The 19,827-nt window shown below is 38.8% G+C and overlaps 1 protein-coding gene across 2 annotated transcripts; it reads left to right on the forward strand.

The window, feature by feature from the left end:
* Positions 1–172: 172 nt before the first annotated feature.
* Positions 173–7,256, forward strand: LOC123869540 (E3 ubiquitin-protein ligase TRIM9). 2 transcript variants are annotated; one of them, XM_045912520.1, is made up of 10 exons: positions 173–1,003; positions 1,204–1,299; positions 2,144–2,377; positions 2,929–3,076; positions 3,186–3,212; positions 3,844–3,986; positions 4,813–4,951; positions 5,967–6,197; positions 6,290–6,462; positions 6,615–7,256. In XM_045912520.1, the coding sequence occupies exons 1-10, from the start codon at positions 323–325 to the stop codon at positions 6,747–6,749; spliced, it is 2,007 nt and encodes a 668-aa protein (XP_045768476.1). In that variant the 5' UTR covers positions 173–322; the 3' UTR covers positions 6,750–7,256. The 2 variants fall into 2 exon arrangements, with proteins under 2 accessions (XP_045768476.1, XP_045768477.1); XM_045912521.1 differs by lacking the exon at positions 3,186–3,212 and having other exon boundaries at positions 6,615–7,253.
* Positions 7,257–19,827: the final 12,571 nt, after the last annotated feature.

Raw genomic sequence — 19,827 nt, forward strand, 5'->3', positions numbered from 1 at the left:
GGTGTAACTTAGGTATTTTTAATCATATAGTAGTTACATACTCTTTGTTTTTGGATCTATGAAACTTTTTTTTCACTGTACTGTAGTACTGTACAGTAGTGATTACAATTACATACTCTTTGGTACTTTAGATGTGCTTTAGATCATAGAGTAGGATTATATTAGCTTTAGATCTTACTGGACTTTACCAAATCGCTAAATCGGTGTTTTCTTTGAGAATAATCTATTCTAAATAAACAAATATGTTAAACTTCACTCAACAAATCTCAAACATAAATAAAATGGTTATCTATAATAGTTAATTATTGTTAACAAGTCCAAAATGGAAGAAGAGCTCAGGTGTATATGTAAAGAATTCTACAGGGAACCAGTTCTGCTTCCCTGTGGGCATGCATTGTGTCGTGTATGTGCTGTTTCACTTCAAATTCACGTTAGCGATAGCGACAATGCATCTGCATTGAATACAGACTACCAAGAAGCAGACAAAGCATCTGTGTCGAGCGAGACTGATAGTGGTGTAGTATGTGGCTCAAGGCCTAATAGTTACGCTGGAACCCCAGCCGCTCCAGCATATCCTACAGCAGTATTTAGTATAACTTGTCCATTGTGCGGTAAACAAGCATTTCTAGACGAGAATGGAGCCGAGGGCCTCCCTCCTTTTCGTGTCATGCGAACTATTGTGGAACGTTTCGGCGGAGTTACGGTGGCTCCTGCGGCCGAAGAAGCTTGTCAAATGTGTGAAGGGGAAAAGCGGGTGGCCATTGTTCGGTGTGAGCAGTGCTCCGTACGTTACTGTGGCAGCTGCAGAGACGCCTGGCATCCGACCAGAGGCCCGTTGGCTCAACACGAGCTCCGAGCTCTGGGGACGATATGCACAGACCATGGTTCACCACCTGTTCTGTACTGCAACACATGCCTACTTCCCATATGTCAAAGATGTCTAGCAGAGAGACACTCATCGCATGAAACACAACATTTATCTAGTGCAGCTAGAACTCATAAGGTACAAAGACATATTATAATTTTTAAATATAAGTAGCGAGCGAACAAGCAGGCAGGTTACTTGATTTTAAGTGATTACTGAAGCCTATGAACATTTGTGGTGCAGAAACAGTTTTTTAGGAAACTGTTTTGTTTAAAAAGGAACGTTTTTTTTAGTCATATTTTTTATTTAATTTAATTAAGTAATATGTCCAATTTCAGACTGAATTATCTCAAACACTACAGCAACTATCTGAAGAAGCCAAAGCTATGACTGAATGCATACAACTAGTCAAAGGATCAGGAGATAAGATTAATGTATGTATTTAAAACTAGCTTTTTCCTGCGGATTCCTACATGTAATAAATAATAATCAATAGTGTATAGCACTCAAAGTTACTGTAGTTATCAGTATAAAGAGAATTCATAAAGAGTTTTCAGAATTGGATTATGAGTCCATTGATTACCCCCACATCCAAACTTACAAACTTTACCTCTTTAGAATATCAATGTGGAGTGTAGATAATGAAAATATACTCTTATTGGCACAGATGTTTTTCTTATGCACATTAAAATATATTGTTGAAATGGAACAAATGTATTTAAGAATAGATGCATTCACATGTCAGCATTTTTAGGGTTCCGTACCTCAAGAAAAAATGGAACCCTTATAGGATCACTTTGTTGTCTGTCTGTCCGTCTGTCCATCGTGTCTATCAAGAAAACCTATAGGTATAGGTAGGTAGATCTTATAAATAATAATAATAATAATCCGAAATTTGTGAATTTGTGGTTAAGCCACATCATTAAAAAAAAAAATTAAAATGTGTTTCACTTTTCAAAGTAAGATAACTATAACAAGTGGGGTATCATTTAAAACGGCTTTTCCTGTATATTCTAAAACAGATTTATATTTATTTTTATGCATAATAGTTTTTGATTTATCATGCAAAATGTCTGAAAAATTACCCAAGTATGGAACCCTCGGTGCGCGAATCTGACTCGCACTTGGCCATTTTTTTATTGCAGTGTCAGGTTTCTAACACTGTTTTGGATCATTTGACACTTAAAAGAGCTATAGGGCTGTCCCATAAGCTTGGTTATGCTAATAAAGTTTCAAATTTTAAGCTCAGTTATGTATACCTAGTTCTCATTATTCTAGGAATCTTGTGAAGAATTAGAAAGACAAATAGATCAAGCTTGCTTGGAAATTACACAAGCCATAGAAAGAAGGAGAGATGAACTAATCAGAGCTGCGCGCAACACAAGAACGGAAGCTGTAGCAAACATGCGATCCTTTATGTCACAGGCTGCACAAAAAGTCCACGAAGCAACAGCATTATTACATTTTTCAATTGAAGCTTTAAAGGAATCAGACCATGCAGCATTTTTGCAGGTTGATTTTATTTTATATTTTAATTTTAAAATGAAATTAAGTAGCAAGAAAGAAAATAGAGGGCAAATTCAGACTAAAAGTCACACACAAAAGCATGATTTACTGATATGCATATGTACTTGCAACTACACCATACAACCCCCAACATCCTTGTACTTAAATGTTGCAATTAAAAATTTAAGCACCTTCACATACTTGTTCACATATAATGTAATAAATGTAAAAGTGTGTCTGTCTGTCTGCCAGCTTTTCACAGCCCATCTGCTTAACTGATTTTGATGAAATTTGGCACAGAAATAGCATGGATTCCGAAGAAAGACATAAGCTACTTTTTGTTACGGAAAATCAAAGAGTACCCTCAGGATTTTTAAAAACCTAAAACCATGCAGATGAAGCCGAGGCATCATCTAGTTAGTAATATAAATAATATAATAAATAATAATCGGAAACATAAATAAAATACTGTAAGTTTGACATAAGGAAATTAGCTACATACTACATAGCATGATAAAATAATTTATGCTCTTTTAAAGTTATTATTGGTTTGACAGGTGGGTAAGATACTAACGGATCGAGCACAAGAAACTGCATCGGGGCTTCGGTCGTCATTGGAGGCACCTCCAACTCCGCCCGCCCTGACACTCGACATTGAACCAGTGCTAAGAACTGTAAAAACTATAAACTTCGTAGAATGCATACGTAAGTATAGTTTTAGTTAGCTTCTTAGATGTGGTGCACCCATTGTTATTTTATTTCATTTTAAAATTTTTGATAAATTATTACTTATTTATCTAACAATGGAATGCAGCTCCAGAGAAGGAAATGAAATCACCAGGTAAACTATAGTAGAATTATAAAAAGTATCATAATGGCGTTGATTCTGATGACTTCCTGTAAAGTTAGAGTACCTGCATCCTTTTCTTTTTAATATTGATAAAAAGGACAAAAAATTAATTATGAACTACATACTCTAAATTTTTGTGCTAATCTCATGCTCAAAGTGGCACCTGAAGTCCCAAAATATAACAGGTTTAAATTAGGTTTGTCTTTTTTTTTATCATATTGGTAAGACAAAGATTCGAATATTTGATTGCCATCAGAATCAGTACCATTATATTTTATCTCATAAGATACTAGGCGACGCCCGCGACTTCGTCCGCGTGGTCGCGGGCTTCGCCTAGTATCCCATAAACAAGCAGCCGCAGCAGTAGGTTTTAAATAATCCCGTGGGAGCTCTTTGATTTTCTGGGATAAAAAGAAGCCTATGTGTTAAATGTTAATCCATGGTATAATCTACCTCCATACTAAATTTCAGCCAAATCCGTCCAATAGTTTTTGCGTGAAGAAGTTACAAACATATACACACACATACAAATTTTCGCCTTTATAATATTAGTGTCGTATTTATCGATTGGTCGTAAGTTATTGAAAAACCATGGCATGTTCACACGTGTGCACGATTGCAGCGCCGGGCGCGCCCGAAATGGCGGTGGAGGCGTGCGCGGCGCGCGGCTGCTCGTGCACGCTGGCGTGGCGCGCGCCGCCCGCGCCGCACGCCGTGCGCGGCTACGTGCTGGAGCTCGACGACGGCTTGGGCGGGCCCTTCCGGGTGAGCACTGGCCTGAGATAGTTTGGATGCTTAATACGTAAGCATCCAAACTAAAAAATCGGCCTTGGTCGCACTAGTGCGAGTTAGACTCGCACGCCGAGGGTTCCGTACTCTGGTATTTTTTCAGACATTTTGCACGATAGATCAAAAACTATTATGCATAAAAATAAATAAAAAACTGTTTTAGAATTTACAGTTTATGGTTTTCCTTTCATATGGTACCCCACTTGGTATAGTTATCTTACTTTGAAAATTGAAACATATTTTAATTTTTATTTAATTATTAACCCACAAAGTCGGATTTTTTCCTTTGCTTGTGCTATAAAACCTACCTACCTGCCAAATTTCATCATTCTAGGCCAACGGAAAGTATCCTATAGGTTTTCTTGACAGGCGCGGCACGTCTGTCGCAGACAGACAGACAACAAAGTGATCCTATAAGGGTCCCGTTTTTCCTTTTCAGGTACGGAACCCTAAAAAGGGAAGTGTCCGTCATTTTGTGAACATCTAGAAATAATTTAGATTCAACATATTTTCAATAGATTTTGTCAATATATTTTTAGCAGATTTTTAGTATATTTTCTGGACTTTGTCCAACAAAATGCATTCAAAATATAATCTTGATTCAAAATATATTTGTAGGACATCACAATATGGCGGACACGATTACCCTTTGGTTCACTCATGATTATCAAAAACCAGGCCAAGTGTGAGTCAAGACTTGCAGGTTTCCTCACGACTGAAAAGTTAGAGTTACGTGTCCGGGATCGAACCCCCGACTTCTACCTACTATTACCCATATATTCCAATGTACTATTATGGGCAGGAAGTGTACTGCGGGCGTGAGACCGTGTGCACCATCGACGGACTGCACTACGCGTCGCTCTACAGTGCCCGTGTGAAAGCCTTCAATGGCGCGGGGGAAGGGCCCTACAGTGAAGTCATCGGTCTACAAACATCACCCGGTATGTACAGTCAAAGGCCGTAACTCGTTTAGCATCTTAATGATCGCGTGGCACGGTTATGTACATGCGTTAGGTGCGTGTGGCATGTTTATAGAAAAAGGTCATAAAGGTTTTTGATGCAATATTATCGCGGAATTGAACTAAAATAAAAAGTAAAATATCATAATCGTAACTTGCTAATGACGAGTGTCTAAAAAACTGCCCTTAAGACTTTCTTGTCGCGTACAAGTAAGCGTGATACAAGTGTATAATCAAGAAAAAACCGTCCAAGTGCGAGTCAGACACGCACTTGGCCGGTTAGCTCAGTAATAAGATGCTGAAATAATTTGCCACTACCTATTCGAAACGTATTCACCTGTAACACAACTTAATATTGAAACAGTGGGTTTAAATAAAAAGAGCAAATCAGTATAATCACACTAATTTATTTTATCACTTCACTCGACACACTAATAATAACACTCTTATTTATTTGTTACTTTTTATTGTATCGTACGCATTATAGCTAAAACTCTGTCAGTTTGTGTAAATAAGTATAATTGTTGTATAAATATAGATTGCGACTGTGGCGTGTGACGAGACTTCACAAGTCTCGTCACACGTCACGCCACTCGTCTTTGTGCAGTGCCACAGCTAAAGAGATACTTCATACAATTGGTCGATAGAAATGTATAAACAGATCAATTCTACGGGGTGACAGCCCAGCGAAACGGGGCAGGGCGTTATATCGGCGGAAGTCGACAAAACAAACTTTAATTATTTTGCTTGCTTATAAAGATTTTACAAGCACAATCGTCAAGAGCGTATTTTTTTAACCATTACACCAAATATTAAGTGATGGTGCAGTCTAAGTTGGAGCATGCCTGCCTAGTAAGGCCTATTGACTTTTGAAGGTACCATAGGTAGTATAGCTAGCGGGGAAAACAAAAGCGTAACGAAGCTTTGGAAACGAGGAAGAAGAGTCAGTGGAATATGGACTATGTAGGTATCTTACTGTATGTTTGCGCTGTGGCAGTGGCGTGGTTCACGTGGGACGCGCGCTGCGCGGGCGCAGAGGGCGGGCTGAGCGTGGACGCGGGAGGGCTGAGCGCGCGCGCCTCGGGCTGGCAGCCGCGCGTGGCGCTCGCCGACCAACCGCTAGCGCGCGGCGTGCACTACTGGTGCCTGCGCGTCGACCACTACGACGGCAACGCCGACCCCGCCTTCGGCATCGCGCGGGCTGAGGTCGCCCGCGACAAAATGCTCGGTTTGTGATATTTTTATGCTTAACAAATTAAGAGATTAGGTTTCTAACAATTAACAAAAGTAACTAATATTTAAAATACTCCTTATGTGCAGGGAGCGACGCACTGGGCTGGGCGATGTACATCGACGGGTCGCGCTCGTGGTTCGTGCACGGCGGCGCGCACGGCGGGCGCGCGGCGGGCGGCGTGGCGGCCGGCTCCACGGTGGGCGTGCTGCTCGACCTCACGCGCGGCACGCTGCGCTTCACCGTCGACGACCGGCCGCAGGTACGCACATCGATGGGCCGCGGCTCACGAGCCTGGTTCCGTTCGACTTCATTTGGTTAACATTTCACTGATTCGTTCAATTTCTTCGTAATCGACATAGAAACTATTCGTGATTATCCAGTAATATACAAGCGTGCAAATATTGTCGACAGGGCGACATAGCGTTCACGGGGCTGCGCGGCGCGTTCTACCCCGCCGTGTCGCTCAACCGCGGCGTGGCCGTCACGCTGCAGCCCGGCCTGCCGCCGCCGCCCGACCTCGACCTGGCCAGCCTCGCCATTCAATAAACACAACGTTCCTGCGCTGACACGCTTGCCCTAACATCATTTTGAGACTACTATAATCGCCGTCAAAGGTATCTAATATAGAAACAACAAATTATAAGTAGGAACGATAATATTCGCTTTTTATTCCGCAGATTTTTGCAACATTCAATTGGAAATTGTGAAGCTGTTCGCGAGTATTTTTTCCCCGAGTGCGTGCATCCATTTGTATAATTCCCAATGCAGGCTTACTCTAAGTGTCGTTCAGTTACGTAAATTTTGATTTGATCAAATGTCCATAAAATAACTAAGCTCGTAACTAGTGCTTGTAAGCGCAATAATATTTTAAAATATAAATATAAACCACATAAGTACTTAAATGAAGAAACCTATATGTGTGTGAACTTGAATTTATAATAAAAAATATTTTTTATTTATCTCAATTATTAGAATAATTTCAATGAACTGGCCTAGGTATCATAGTGTTACATTATAAAAGAATAATGTATGTGCCATTTTATGGTATGTAACATATCCGTTATAGTAAATATGTGTAAGTTTATTAACAAACTTATAAAGGGACTAGGGTTCCAAATGACACACAGAGAGACCGAATTACACAAAATTAGAACACAAAATGTACGTTGTAAAGTGAAATCAGTATGTTGGCACGTCCAGAGTTAATTTTAGCCATCCATAGTCGCTGACAGGCATAGACCTCTCAGAGCGAGAGCGGTGAGGTGACGCGACTACGTTCCAGTTTACGTTACAGGCCCCCCCTATATTAGGAATACCTGCGTCCTCGCATTCCTGATATATCTGCTTATACGAAAAAAGAAAGAAAACTGTTTAAATTTAATTAAAATTGCTTAGTTTCTACGCGGTCTACCCCGTTTGCGCTTTTCTTTAATGGCAGGTTGAATGTCTCCCACGAATGGGGTCAGTTGCGAAGTGTGATACTCCCCCAAGAGTTCCCCATCGCCGAGTCTTTCTAGTAAGTATGTAACAGGGCTGACAGCCGCGCGCACTCGGTAGGGTCCGTCCCTCCGAGGGATGAACTTGGCTGTCTGCCCTCTACCTGTGTCGTTTAGGCCTTGCGTTTTCAACAAGACGAGAGCGCCCGGCTCGTAGTCTGGCGCCTCTCGTCGTGCTGTGTCGGCGTGCGCCTTGTGCGCGGCCTGCGCGCGTTCGTGTACGTCGCGCGCCGCCGCTAGAGCGCCGCCCAGTCGCCGCAGGTACGGCGTCACGCTGGCAACGAACGTGTCGCTCTCGACGATAGCGCGCATGTCGCGCGCGGCGTCGCCCGGCGCACGGAGTTCTCTGCCGAAAGTTAAAAAAGCAGGCGAATGACCCGTACTAGCAGTGATCGCAGAGTTCATGGCGAAGCGCACGGCTGGCAGGTACGTATCCCACGACGCGTGGTCCTTGCCGACCAAAATTGCTAACTGGGGTTTGAGGTCTCGGTTTTTCCTTTCTATAGGATTGGCCTCCGGGTGGTAATACGAAGTCAGTGATTGTTGGATGCCTAGGACGTTGCACACCTGTTGCATAACCTCGGAGACGAATTGGACGCCCTGATCGCTGACGAGCCGCCTAACAACGCCGTAGCGTAGGAATATCTCGGCTACAAGCGTTTTAGCACACTCGAGGCTTGTGGCTTCCCGTAGCGGAAACATTTCCACCCACCGTGTGCATACATCTTCAGCAATCAAGATCCATCTGTTACCATTTTCAGTCTCCGGCAAAGGGCCAAACAAATCAACTGAAACTACTTCGAACCTTCGGGCCGGGGCAGGTGTCTGCACGAGCCCTGCCGGCTTTCTCGTGTCAGCCTTGTAACGCTGACAAGCAACGCAGCTCTTAATGTAGTTAGCTACGTAAGTGCGCATGCCAGGAAAATAATATTTCATACAGATACGCTGCAAGGTTCGCTCAACCCCGAAATGGCCGGCGGTAGGAGCGTCGTGATATTCCGACAGCACTGATGCGCGCTCGTGCTCTGGCACTACCAAGCAAGCGTCGTCACCGTCGGCTTCAGGAGTATACCGATATAGAATGCCATCAGAAAGTACGTACCCGCGGTCAGCCCACTGTTTTCCCCTAAACGGAGCATCCTCGGCTTCCAGGTCGTCGATGATCTTACGATCTAATAAACCATATACAATATCTATCTGTACACACATATCAAGTTTATAAGGTAATTTAGCGATAAGCGCTCTAATACGAGGTATAAACTGATCGACACTTTCAGAGTTTTGCTCACGTGAGAAGATTGTTCGCAGCACTTTATAAGCGGGGCGTGGGGCTCCGTACATCCCACGCATCCTTGTTTTCGCCTCCTGCCAGCTGTGCACGTCATCCTTGATACCTCTCCACCAGGTAGCGGCGCCGCCCGTGAAAAGCATTGCAAGGCCTCGCAATGCGTGAGAGTCACTGACGTTTGCACACTCCATGTATACCTCGACGGCGTCGATGAAGGCCTCAATAGCGTCCGGTCCGCCGGCCCCGTCGAATCTTGCGGTGCATTTCGCGAGGTTACCGAGACGTATCGTCTCCGATGACGTAGCTTGTGATAGGCTTAAGGTTTCTTGCATAACTTTAGAGATTAAATTTGACAGTTGGTCCTGTGACAATTCGATATTTCGTGGAGGACACGCCTTTCTCCTTGTAACGTTGTCCTCCTCGCTGTCTTCTTCGCTGTGTGTCAGCCGTTCTCTCGGATTTCGGGTTTGCGACATAGCGATATGTATTTGGTTAAAAAATTTTTGGTAAATTGCGTTGTAAGTTCGCCACGGGAAAATGGCGGCGGGGACTCACGTTCGCGTCGGTCTCGAATTATCGTTTTTCGATAGGCCACTAGTTGAGCGCCACTGTAAGTTTATTAACAAACTTATAAAGGGACTAGGGTTCCAAATGACACACAGAGAGACCGAATTACACAAAATTAGAACACAAAATGTACGTTGTAAAGTGAAATCAGTATGTTGGCACGTCCAGAGTTAATTTTAGCCATCCATAGTCGCTGACAGGCATAGACCTCTCAGAGCGAGAGCGGTGAGGTGACGCGACTACGTTCCAGTTTACGTTACATATGTAATAAATATATTGCATGCATGCATGCATTATAGTATTATTAAATAAATGTCCAATACGTCGAAGTTACTTTGATGTAATATTATACACTTCATTATGTAATTTAAAATGTTAAATCTCGACTGAAAAATTAGATTTCTCTTTTGAATTTTGGTTGCAAATGTGAAACATAAATAGTTTTACGCTTGTTCTAGTTTAATTGAGTAACCTATTGAAATAGTTTACTATATAAATATTATGATTAAGATTGAAAAACAGGGCTACATGTTGTAACGTAGTAGTATCGATACTTATAAATCAATAAATAAAAGATTTCTTATGTCGATATCATAATTAACTTAATTATTATTTCCAAATAAAGAATATTTATGATTATTTCAGTACACAATCATGTAGGTAGTTCATAAAGGAATTTTTAATACTGCCTTTAAGAATAAGTGCTTATGTTGTCTTGTCGACTTAATTTTATTTTCGTACTGCCATTAGAATTTAATATTAATTATAGGTAATTATTTATAATTTTAAATTATTAGGTACTTATTTATAATTTTAAATTAAACGAGAATAGGCCTTTTTGTAACGTATGATAAACGTTTAAAGTTTGAATTCATACTAAAAACCACTAATTAAACGAAATCATGGGAAGCTAACTTTACAGTTAAGTTTAATATCGGCAGCTTTAGTTAAATGTTTCTTCATTGAAGGATATGACAAAGTTTACATCAGTACTGAATTTTGTGTATCTAGGCATTTTTAAATTGAACTAAAAATTTGATTCCGTTCGGACTAAATCATCCGTCGATATCATTGTAGACAATATACTTATTTTAGTAAACTTAACTTTAAGAAGTAACAAATTCTCTAAAATGTTAGAACTTATAATACGTAACACTTTAATTTAGTTTAGATAGACTAGCAACAAAAGAGAATGTGAAAAGATAACCTGGTGTCAATCATGTGTAACTAAATTATAGCCTATTTTTTAATCCCAAAGACTAAAATGACAGTTAGCAAACTTGTAAATAATGATATAAGCAAGAATAGTGTCGTCTTCCTTGTTCCGGTTTAGGTTAAAAACGTTATTCAAATGATATTTCGTGCATAGCGATTAAAATAAACATACGAAATGTGTAATTACGAGATCAAAAAGTAGCACTAATCGCAAAGACTTATTCAATGAATTTTTCAATAATATGTAAAACTCATAAATTCAAAACAAGTGTAAATTAAAAATTTATAACACCCCCGACGATCCAAAGTATTTGAGTTTTCCAAAACATCATTTTCAAATAAATAATTATGTATTTAGGCAACGTCCATCTTGACAGCTTGACATTTGTCTATTGACATAATATTAAGAACCTAACGGTTATCTAACCTTCTTTTCTACAAGAAAACTAGAAAAGAGCTGATAACTTTTAAACAGCTGAACCAATTTTTTTAGATTAAAGCTAAGAACACTCTCGATCAAGCCACCTTTCAAACAAAAAAAAAACTAAATTAAAATCTGTTCATTCGTTTAGGCGCTACGATGCCACAGACAGATACACAGATACACAGATACACAGACACACAGATACACAGATACACACGTCAAACTTATAACACCCCTCTTTTTGGGTCGGGGGTTAATAAAGCCATACTTATTTCATTTGAATTGAAATTATTTTCAACATATTTTGTTGACTCATACACATTAGACAAGGATTCCTACAAATATTTACCGGTAAGTACCTACTTAGCATAGATTGGGCCACATCACTATTAACAGGGCTCTCTCCGTCACTCGCTTCATACAATCGTATGTTACGCCACGCCGCCACAGCCAGTCGCAACGTGCCATTCAAACCAGCCGCTCCGAGCTAACTGCCATGACAGCCAATCATAGCCAGTTACCGCCATGACAGCCAATCATAGCCAATTACCGCCATGACAGCCAATCATAGCCAAATACCGCCATGACAGCCACTACTACCGAATGCCTTCGGTGGGGATAACGCCATATAAAGCCATGCGAGCTCATTTTTAGTATTATTATTGTATCGTACGCATTATAAGCTGAAATACTGCCGGTTTGTGTAAATAAGTGTAAATTGTATAATTAGTAACGAATATATGAAAGTAATTATTAGTGTGTTGAGTGAAGTGATAAAATAAATTAGTGCGATTATACTGATTTGCTCTTTTTATTTAAACCCACTGTTTCATCTCAGAAGTGGGATTAATAAAGAAAGTTATGATGCATAATCGCGCCAATTAACGATTCGGCAAAGACATGCCGGCAGCTTTGTTCCTCCGCAAGGATGAAACGAATCACCGTGTAAAAATCAAGCGACAATGAAGATCATCCGCTTCTGGGGCCCGGAAGATCCTTACAAGAGTTTTTGAACCGGAGGTACATTCATCTGCGGCGCGCATGGTTTCTGCGCCCGATGGCGACCTACCCTCAACTCCTACGCGTATTAACTGAGGTATGATCCATCCATTATTCCATTTCAAATTTTAATCCCGTTTTTAATTATATTGATGCAAAGTGTAAAGAGGTTGATCGTGTTTGTAACCTCTACTGATGAGATGACCGTGAGGTAGATACTTTGAAAATCACCTAAAAATATATATGTGAAAGTGTAACTAAACGAATGGGGTCATAAATTTAGTCTTGGAACAATTTTAAAAAGGAATTTATTCTGTTGCAACGGTGAAAGGTTAATATTGCTAACACCCAGTTTGAGGTTATTAAATTAGTATTAGGGTACACGGGTTATGATAGGTGGTCACCATACGCTCGCGGATAGCGAATGGTTTGAGTTATAGCTAAAGATAAATATAACTGTAATTTGTGGCATATCTGACCGTCAAATAAAAGTTTAGGTTTAAAGACGTTTAATTCTTATAAAGACAAAAAAAGTCATTTACATGAGAACTTAATTCTAAGAAAATAAAGTTTACAATATTCGCCATTTAATTAAGTGCTCAATCAGTGCATTTGTTGAAGTAATTCGGATTACTCATAATGTAAGCAGCTAATTCAGTTTTCTATGGATTGAATGAGTGTACATTTTTTTCATGTGTGCAGGTATTTTGTTGTACAGTTTAGCTCCTTCATAGGTAAGGGGTTCTCTGCCATAATCTGTTCTAGTTTTGGGTAAGGCAAGGTAACTGGCTCAACGAGTTTTAGTTTTAATTTTTGTAAATGTGATATTTGTGTGTATTGTTTTATTTATAGTTTTCGTAACAAAAATACAAGTGTTGTACATATGTAACTGATGAAATAAAGGCGGTAAATACTAATGCTAAAATTGCAACCAATCGATTTAGTCAACTTTTTATCGAACTAGGTAAAAGCCCGCTCAACCATCCACTTATCACGTTGCATCTCGCCGAGATATCCGCAATTTGAATTTGCAGTTTAATTCTAGAAAACATACTTAGTGTGTTAGTGCCTTCCAGACCTATTTGCTATGCGGAAATAATGACCATAAAAGTGCTACCGGTACGAATAAGTTAACAAGTAATTCAATAAGTTAAAAAAATCTCCCTACTGCAGTTTGCGCTGCATATTTTTCAGCTCTTACATTAAAGCGTATAAAATCCACCACATTGATTGTTTTAAGAATTTTATGTACCCATTGACACACACGCCATCAAGACGAATGACGTATCATTTATCATAATCTGTTAAAGTTGTTGAGTGGTTACGAACTGACACAAATACATACTGATTAAACGCCTAATCCTTACTTTTGTAACAATTAATTTTAAAAAAAATCTAGTATATCGGATGGTTATAATAGTTCTCAGACTACCCGCGAATCTCAGCCAGTAGTTTTGAAGAAATAAGCTTTGACGCTATTAGTGTTTTTATTTGTACAAGGGTCAGTCAGTGTAAGGTACTATAAAGCGTTAAGGTTATATTTTTCGCGTCGTCGGTGATATTCCCGCTGCAGTCATACAGACAACAGGGGGTACGTGTGGGGTACCTATAAATTATTTTTATTGGCACATTATTATCATTTACGTCAGAATCGGTTGCTAAACACTTTCAGTGTGCTCAAACTTTGTTTTGCATAAAGCATGGCGATCGCAATTCGAATGTAAAATCGAATTATTTTATGACGTTGACTTTTGGGTTTCTTGTGAAATTGATTTTCATGTGGTTATAGGATTGGTATGTAATATGAATATAGATCCTCATAATAGAGGCAGACGTACTTTATGAATCAACCGGGAGCTACTTGTAGTCAAACAATAATATTGTGCTTATCTTTCTTTTCTCGGAATTTTTGGTGAGTTCGTGAAGTGCAAACGTCATTGCCTGCGATGGTCACCACTGATGCCTTACTCTGTGGCCTGATGCCGAGCACGTCGCTGCGAAGCACCTCATCGTGGCGCGTAACGATGCAAGGTTGCAGCCTGTGGGTATCTACATGCCGCCGCACCGTTGCTTTTTTGGGGTGTTAAGCGCTGTTAAGCGTTTATGTTGTATGGTATGACTGTTCTTTTATTTTTACTAAAAGTTAGTGTTCATGAAGTCGTACGTGTTGTAACTTGTAGTTTAAATCACATTCTTTGAATGATTGTGAGCACAGTAAGTAAATCTTAATCACGGCCTTGGACTGTCTCGTATAATATACAAGCCAGTGGCACAGTGTATGAGTACATACAAATAGGTAGTGTAATGTCGGCAGAATCGGGCACTTGGTGGAAACGTAATAATAACCATTACCAGTTAGACATCCTTATGGTTGTGATAATGCTTTTGTTATTTTAGAAAAGAGTAGTGCTTGTAGGTACCAAGCATATTACGTACTTTTGCCGACAAGCTTTCAATCGAGTCAATTTCATCATTCTACCTTTAGATTGTCGGTCCAATCATAATGTAAGCAGTAAGTTCAAGTGGTATTTTTAATTTGAACCATATGATTTAGCTTTGTGCCGTTCATCAGGTGGACCGGACGTACCGTAAGAATTTTCACTAAGCCGACTAGACTGACGTTTTACATAATATCTTGAGTTCAGTTTGTGTTAGTATGCCTGCCTGGTTATGTATCTTAAAAAGTAGGGAATAGGAATGGAATAGAAAACTTTTCCTTTATGATTGATGATCTTGTATTGCCTAAATTCAATCGTGAGCTACTTTCGCTATTACGTAGATACCGAAGTGAAGACTGTAGCCAAGTCTTACTTTCTGTAGCCAAGTCTTACTTTCTGCAGCCAAGTTTAACTTCCGGGAGCCAAGTTTTACTTTCGGGAGCCGAGTATTACTTTCGTTAGCCAAGTTTTACTTTGGGTAGCTAAGTTTTACTTTCGATAGTAGTACTTTCATCTCGTTGCTCGTTGAAAGATTTCCATGCAAGGATTTAAGTGAGATTCCTTTTCAAGTCAGGGTAATAGCATTCACAGCTCAACAAGTAGCTATTTATTTCCTTTCTACAAGCCGGTCTGTTGTCGGTTTTTCTTTCAAAAATGTCTATGAAGTAAAACATGGAAAATAGTAACTACCACTGAAAACGATAGTAATTAATTAATTAATTAAACAATGTTGCTTTGTTTACGTCTTGGTTTTAAAGTTAGATAAATTGCAGTTTGTATCACAAACTTTTATTAACACGATTAGAATTTTATTGAGTTCATACTGACCACATTTTGCAAAGACCCTTTTGTAAGACAGCGAAAGGCTATCGCTTATTTATCAGAAGAATTCAGTTTGGTTATACGGATGCTTTTCAAAATTTGTTATTGTCAAGTCAAAAGTCAAAGTCAAGTCAAAATCATTTGTTCAAAGTAGGTACTACTTTTGATGGTCGAAATTGTTTTTGTACGATATAGTGGTGATAATTAATTACGTAACTTAAAACTAAAGCTACGAGGGTTCCAAACGCACCTACTTATTATAAAAATTGGCCAAAAACGATCAGTTTCATAGAAACTATTAGTACACTTAAATATTATACATAATTCACCTTATTTGGACACCCTAGTAAATGTATAAAGTGACCATAAGAATGCTTTTACTAGTAGACATTTTAGAGTTTCTGAGTGTCGACTGATTAACAGTTAGGTATATTTTGATATACTACCACGAGCCAATTGCCTAGTCAAGCCGAGCGAGGTACTAATTGGACCATGTTAAATGCGTTGTGCCACAGGCCCTAGCGAGAATGAATAATATAATTGGACAAACTGCTTACTTGATATTATTTGGACTATTAACAATGCTCCTAATGAATATGCAATCTATGATTTGATATTTACCCAAGTCACGATGCCATGCTGCTATTGATGTAAAATCAGTAAGCCCGGGGAGGTAATGCGTAACAAGGCATATGGACGGTTAAGGATACCAAGCGATAGGATAAAGCTAACTAGATAATGTAACTTTGACAAGGTTAATTTTTCGTTTAATTGTAACAAAGGAATTGAGTTATTTAGCGGCAAGTTTCTACAAGAATTACGAAAAAAATAAACTCTGGTTGATTTTCATAATCAAGCTGGTAGGCATTGCTAGAGCCTGAATTGTTAAGGGGCTTTGAGGCTACGAAGCTTGTACATGCCTGAGCAGGCTCCTTAAGGCCACAACACCTATATCTAACAGTGCCAACTGTTTCAATGAATAACTTTAAACTGAAGATCTTATTAAGCTATTGCCTACTAGAAAGTTAACCAAAAGTTCTCCCATTGCGGGAGCAATTTGTTGTTTCAGGACGGCCGAATGTTACGCCACGCCGCCACAGCCAGTCGCAACGTGCCATTCAAACCAGCCGCTCCGAGCTAACTGCCATGACAGCCAATCATAGCCAGTTACCGCCATGACAGCCAATCATAGCCAATTACCGCCATGACAGCCAATCATAGCCAAATACCGCCATGACAGCCACTACTACCGAATGCCTTCGGTGGGGATAACGCCATATAAAGCCATGCGAGCTCATTTTTAGTATTATTATTGTATCGTACGCATTATAAGCTGAAATACTGCCGGTTTGTGTAAATAAGTGTAAATTGTATAATTAGTAACGAATATATGAAAGTAATTATTAGTGTGTTGAGTGAAGTGATAAAATAAATTAGTGCGATTATACTGATTTGCTCTTTTTATTTAAACCCACTGTTTCACGTAGCTCCAATTTCATTTGAATATTAAGCAACCAAAGTCCTTGGAATTTTGCAGACATATTCTAGAAACTAATATCTGTGTCTGTGGTGTTTTAGATTATTCTATATTATATATTATTATGTTTTAGATTATGTGAGGATATACAACCTCTTGACAGAACTCTATGGTTGTATTATTGTGCAGTTTGTTCTTTATAAAAAGAATAAATAGAAAATAGAATTGTGTTTAAATATGACAGTCAACAACATTGTAAAAATATTGCACTAAATAAAACCACATAAATATTATTTGAATTCGCAACTTATTTATTTAATTTCACATGGTAGCAGAGCGTGGTTTGCTTGAATCCAAAATTAAATGGTACTGTGAAAGAGGAAATTTATATGAAGCAGCCAGAGGGCTTCAATGATGGCACTAGAAAAGTATGCAAGCTGAAAAGAAGCATCTATGGACTCAAACAAGCACCTCTTTGTTGGAATGCATGTATATCTGAGTACCTTATAAATTCTGGATTCAAGCAAAGCAAAAAAGATCCTTGTCTTTATTTACGTGAGCAAGTTTTGATTGCACTTTATGTAGATGACGGTTTGGTGGCTTCTACTAATGAAAATGCTGGAAGAAAGTTTTTTGAAGAACTAAAAAGTAGATTTAAAATAACTACAAAACCTGCTTCCTATTTTCTTGGACTTGAAATTAACAAAACCAAAGATGGTAGTATAACCTTATATCAAAGGTCTTATACAAAAAAGATATTGGACAAATTTGGAATGGGTGACTGTAAACCTGCTCCAACGCCGGCAATAAAAGTTGGCAACAATTATGAGGAAGATGAGATCTCTGAGTCATTTTTTCCATATCGTCAAGCTGTGGGAGCCTTAGCATATCTGATGGTTGCTACGCGACCAGATATAAGTTATGCTGTAAGCGTGGCATCAAGGAATCTTGAAAAACCTACCAAGCTTGATGTAATGAAGGTCAAGCGAATATTGAGGTACCTGAAGGGTACATTATACAAAGGACTTGTCTTCACAAAAAGCCGGGAGAAAAGGCTAATATGTTTTAGTGACGCTGATCACGGTGGCGACACAGCAACGGGTCATTCGACGACCGGAATGGTCTTCCTATTGTCTGGCCCGATTATGTGGAAAAGCCAGAAACAGCCAACGGTAGCAATCTCTTCTACTGAGGCAGAACTTGTAGCTTTAACAGAGACTGCGAGAGAAGCCTTATGGCTGAAAGAGCTCCTAGAAGAGTTGACTGATATAACAGAACTCAATGGAAAACCCACAATCTATGTTGACAATGAGTCTGCTATTAAGCTATCCGAGAATCCACCTTATGAGTTCCATAGGAGAACTAAGCATATTAAGCTGAAGCATTTTTTCATTCGAGAATGTATACAGAATGGAGAACTTGATATCAAACAGGTTTCCACGGAGCTGCAACTGGCAGATATGTTTACGAAGCCGTTATTTGGCCCAAGACTTGAGATGCTAAGCCGAAGAATTGGACTTGTTCAAGATGTGTCCAAGTTCTAAAAAGTACCGTGGATGTGAGGATATACAACCTCTTGACAGAACTCTATGGTTGTATTATTGTGCAGTTTGTTCTTTATAAAAAGAATAAATAGAAAATAGAATTGTGTTTAAATATGACAGTCAACAACATTGTAAAAATATTGCACTAAATAAAACCACATAAATATTATTTGAATTCGCAACTTATTTATTTAATTTCACAGATTATTTATATGTAGTTTTAAAATTACAGGGGCTCAAAGATTTGTATGTAAACTTTTAAGACCGCGTAACTTTGAAACCGAATATTTCAACAGAAATCTGGAAAACCACAGACATAGATATTAGTTTCTAGAATATGTCTGCAAAATTTCATGGACTTTGGTTGCTTAATATTCAAATGAAATTGGAACTACGTTTGTATGAAGCGAGTGACGGAGAGACCCCTCTTAAAGAGTCGTAAAACAGACAATATACAAAACGTCATTTTTGTCTCCGGGATTAAAAAATAGACTAATATAATATGTATTATTGTGATCTATTTAAGCCCTATCATAGCTTGTATGTACGTACATACTATATCAACAACTTCTATCATGTGCAACGTACTAGACGGGTTATTTAGATTATTTATTTTAACCCCCGACCCAAAAAGAGAGGTGTTATAAGTTTGACGTGTGTATCTGTCTGTGGCATCGTAGCTCCTAAACGAATGGGCCGATTTTAATTTAGTTTTTTTTTTTTGTTTGAAAGGTGGCTTGATCGAGAGTGTACTTAGCTATAATCGAAGAAAATCGGTTCAGCCGTTTGAATGTTATCAGGTCTTTTCTAGTCTTCTTATAGAGGTTTTTGTGTCGGGGTTTTTTTAAATTTTAAGTTATTGTCAGGATGTAACAGCAGTATTATATATTACATTCGCTTAACTAAATTTACAGGTCTAAAACTAATGCTATCCTTGGAAGCAAGGAATATTGTGAAAAGTACCAGTATCCAAATTGTCATACTTATTTTTATAACTTTTGAACACGATTTTTGTTACAAATGACCCATCTAGTGCGTCGTTCTGCCTATAACTGTAAATAAATTATTTTGATCACTGCCCAAAATACGAGAAAATATATTCTCAGATGATTTTCATGATTTTTTATACCTGATTAAGTATATTATTTTATTTATTGCTTGAAAATTAACTATTATTAGAATTAAGTCTGTAGCCGCCTTTCAAGAATGAACTTGAGTGTTTTTTTTTTCATGTGTAGGTACTTTACATTTTTATCAATAGGTACTTAATTACTTACATTTTTTATACATAATAAGTATATATTTTTTAAATGTTATAGGGACCTGATGTGCAACTAAAATATTCCATTTCCCA

Source organism: Maniola jurtina, chromosome 11 (genome assembly GCF_905333055.1).
Source record: "Maniola jurtina chromosome 11, ilManJurt1.1, whole genome shotgun sequence".
Classification (NCBI taxonomy): Eukaryota; Metazoa; Arthropoda; class Insecta; order Lepidoptera; family Nymphalidae; genus Maniola; species Maniola jurtina.

What these genes read in the sequence shown, in the direction of transcription:
- LOC123869540 (XM_045912520.1), top strand. Translation starts at nt 323, where the DNA reads ATGGAAGAAGAGCTCAGGTGTATATGTAAAGAATTCTACAGGGAACCA. An exon ending in GATCAGGAGATAAGATTAAT is followed by an intron (nt 1,300 to 2,143) that starts GTATGTATTTAA and finishes TCATTATTCTAG; the next exon opens with GAATCTTGTGAAGAATTAGA. An exon ending in CCGTCGACGACCGGCCGCAG is followed by an intron (nt 6,463 to 6,614) that starts GTACGCACATCG and finishes TATTGTCGACAG; the next exon opens with GGCGACATAGCGTTCACGGG.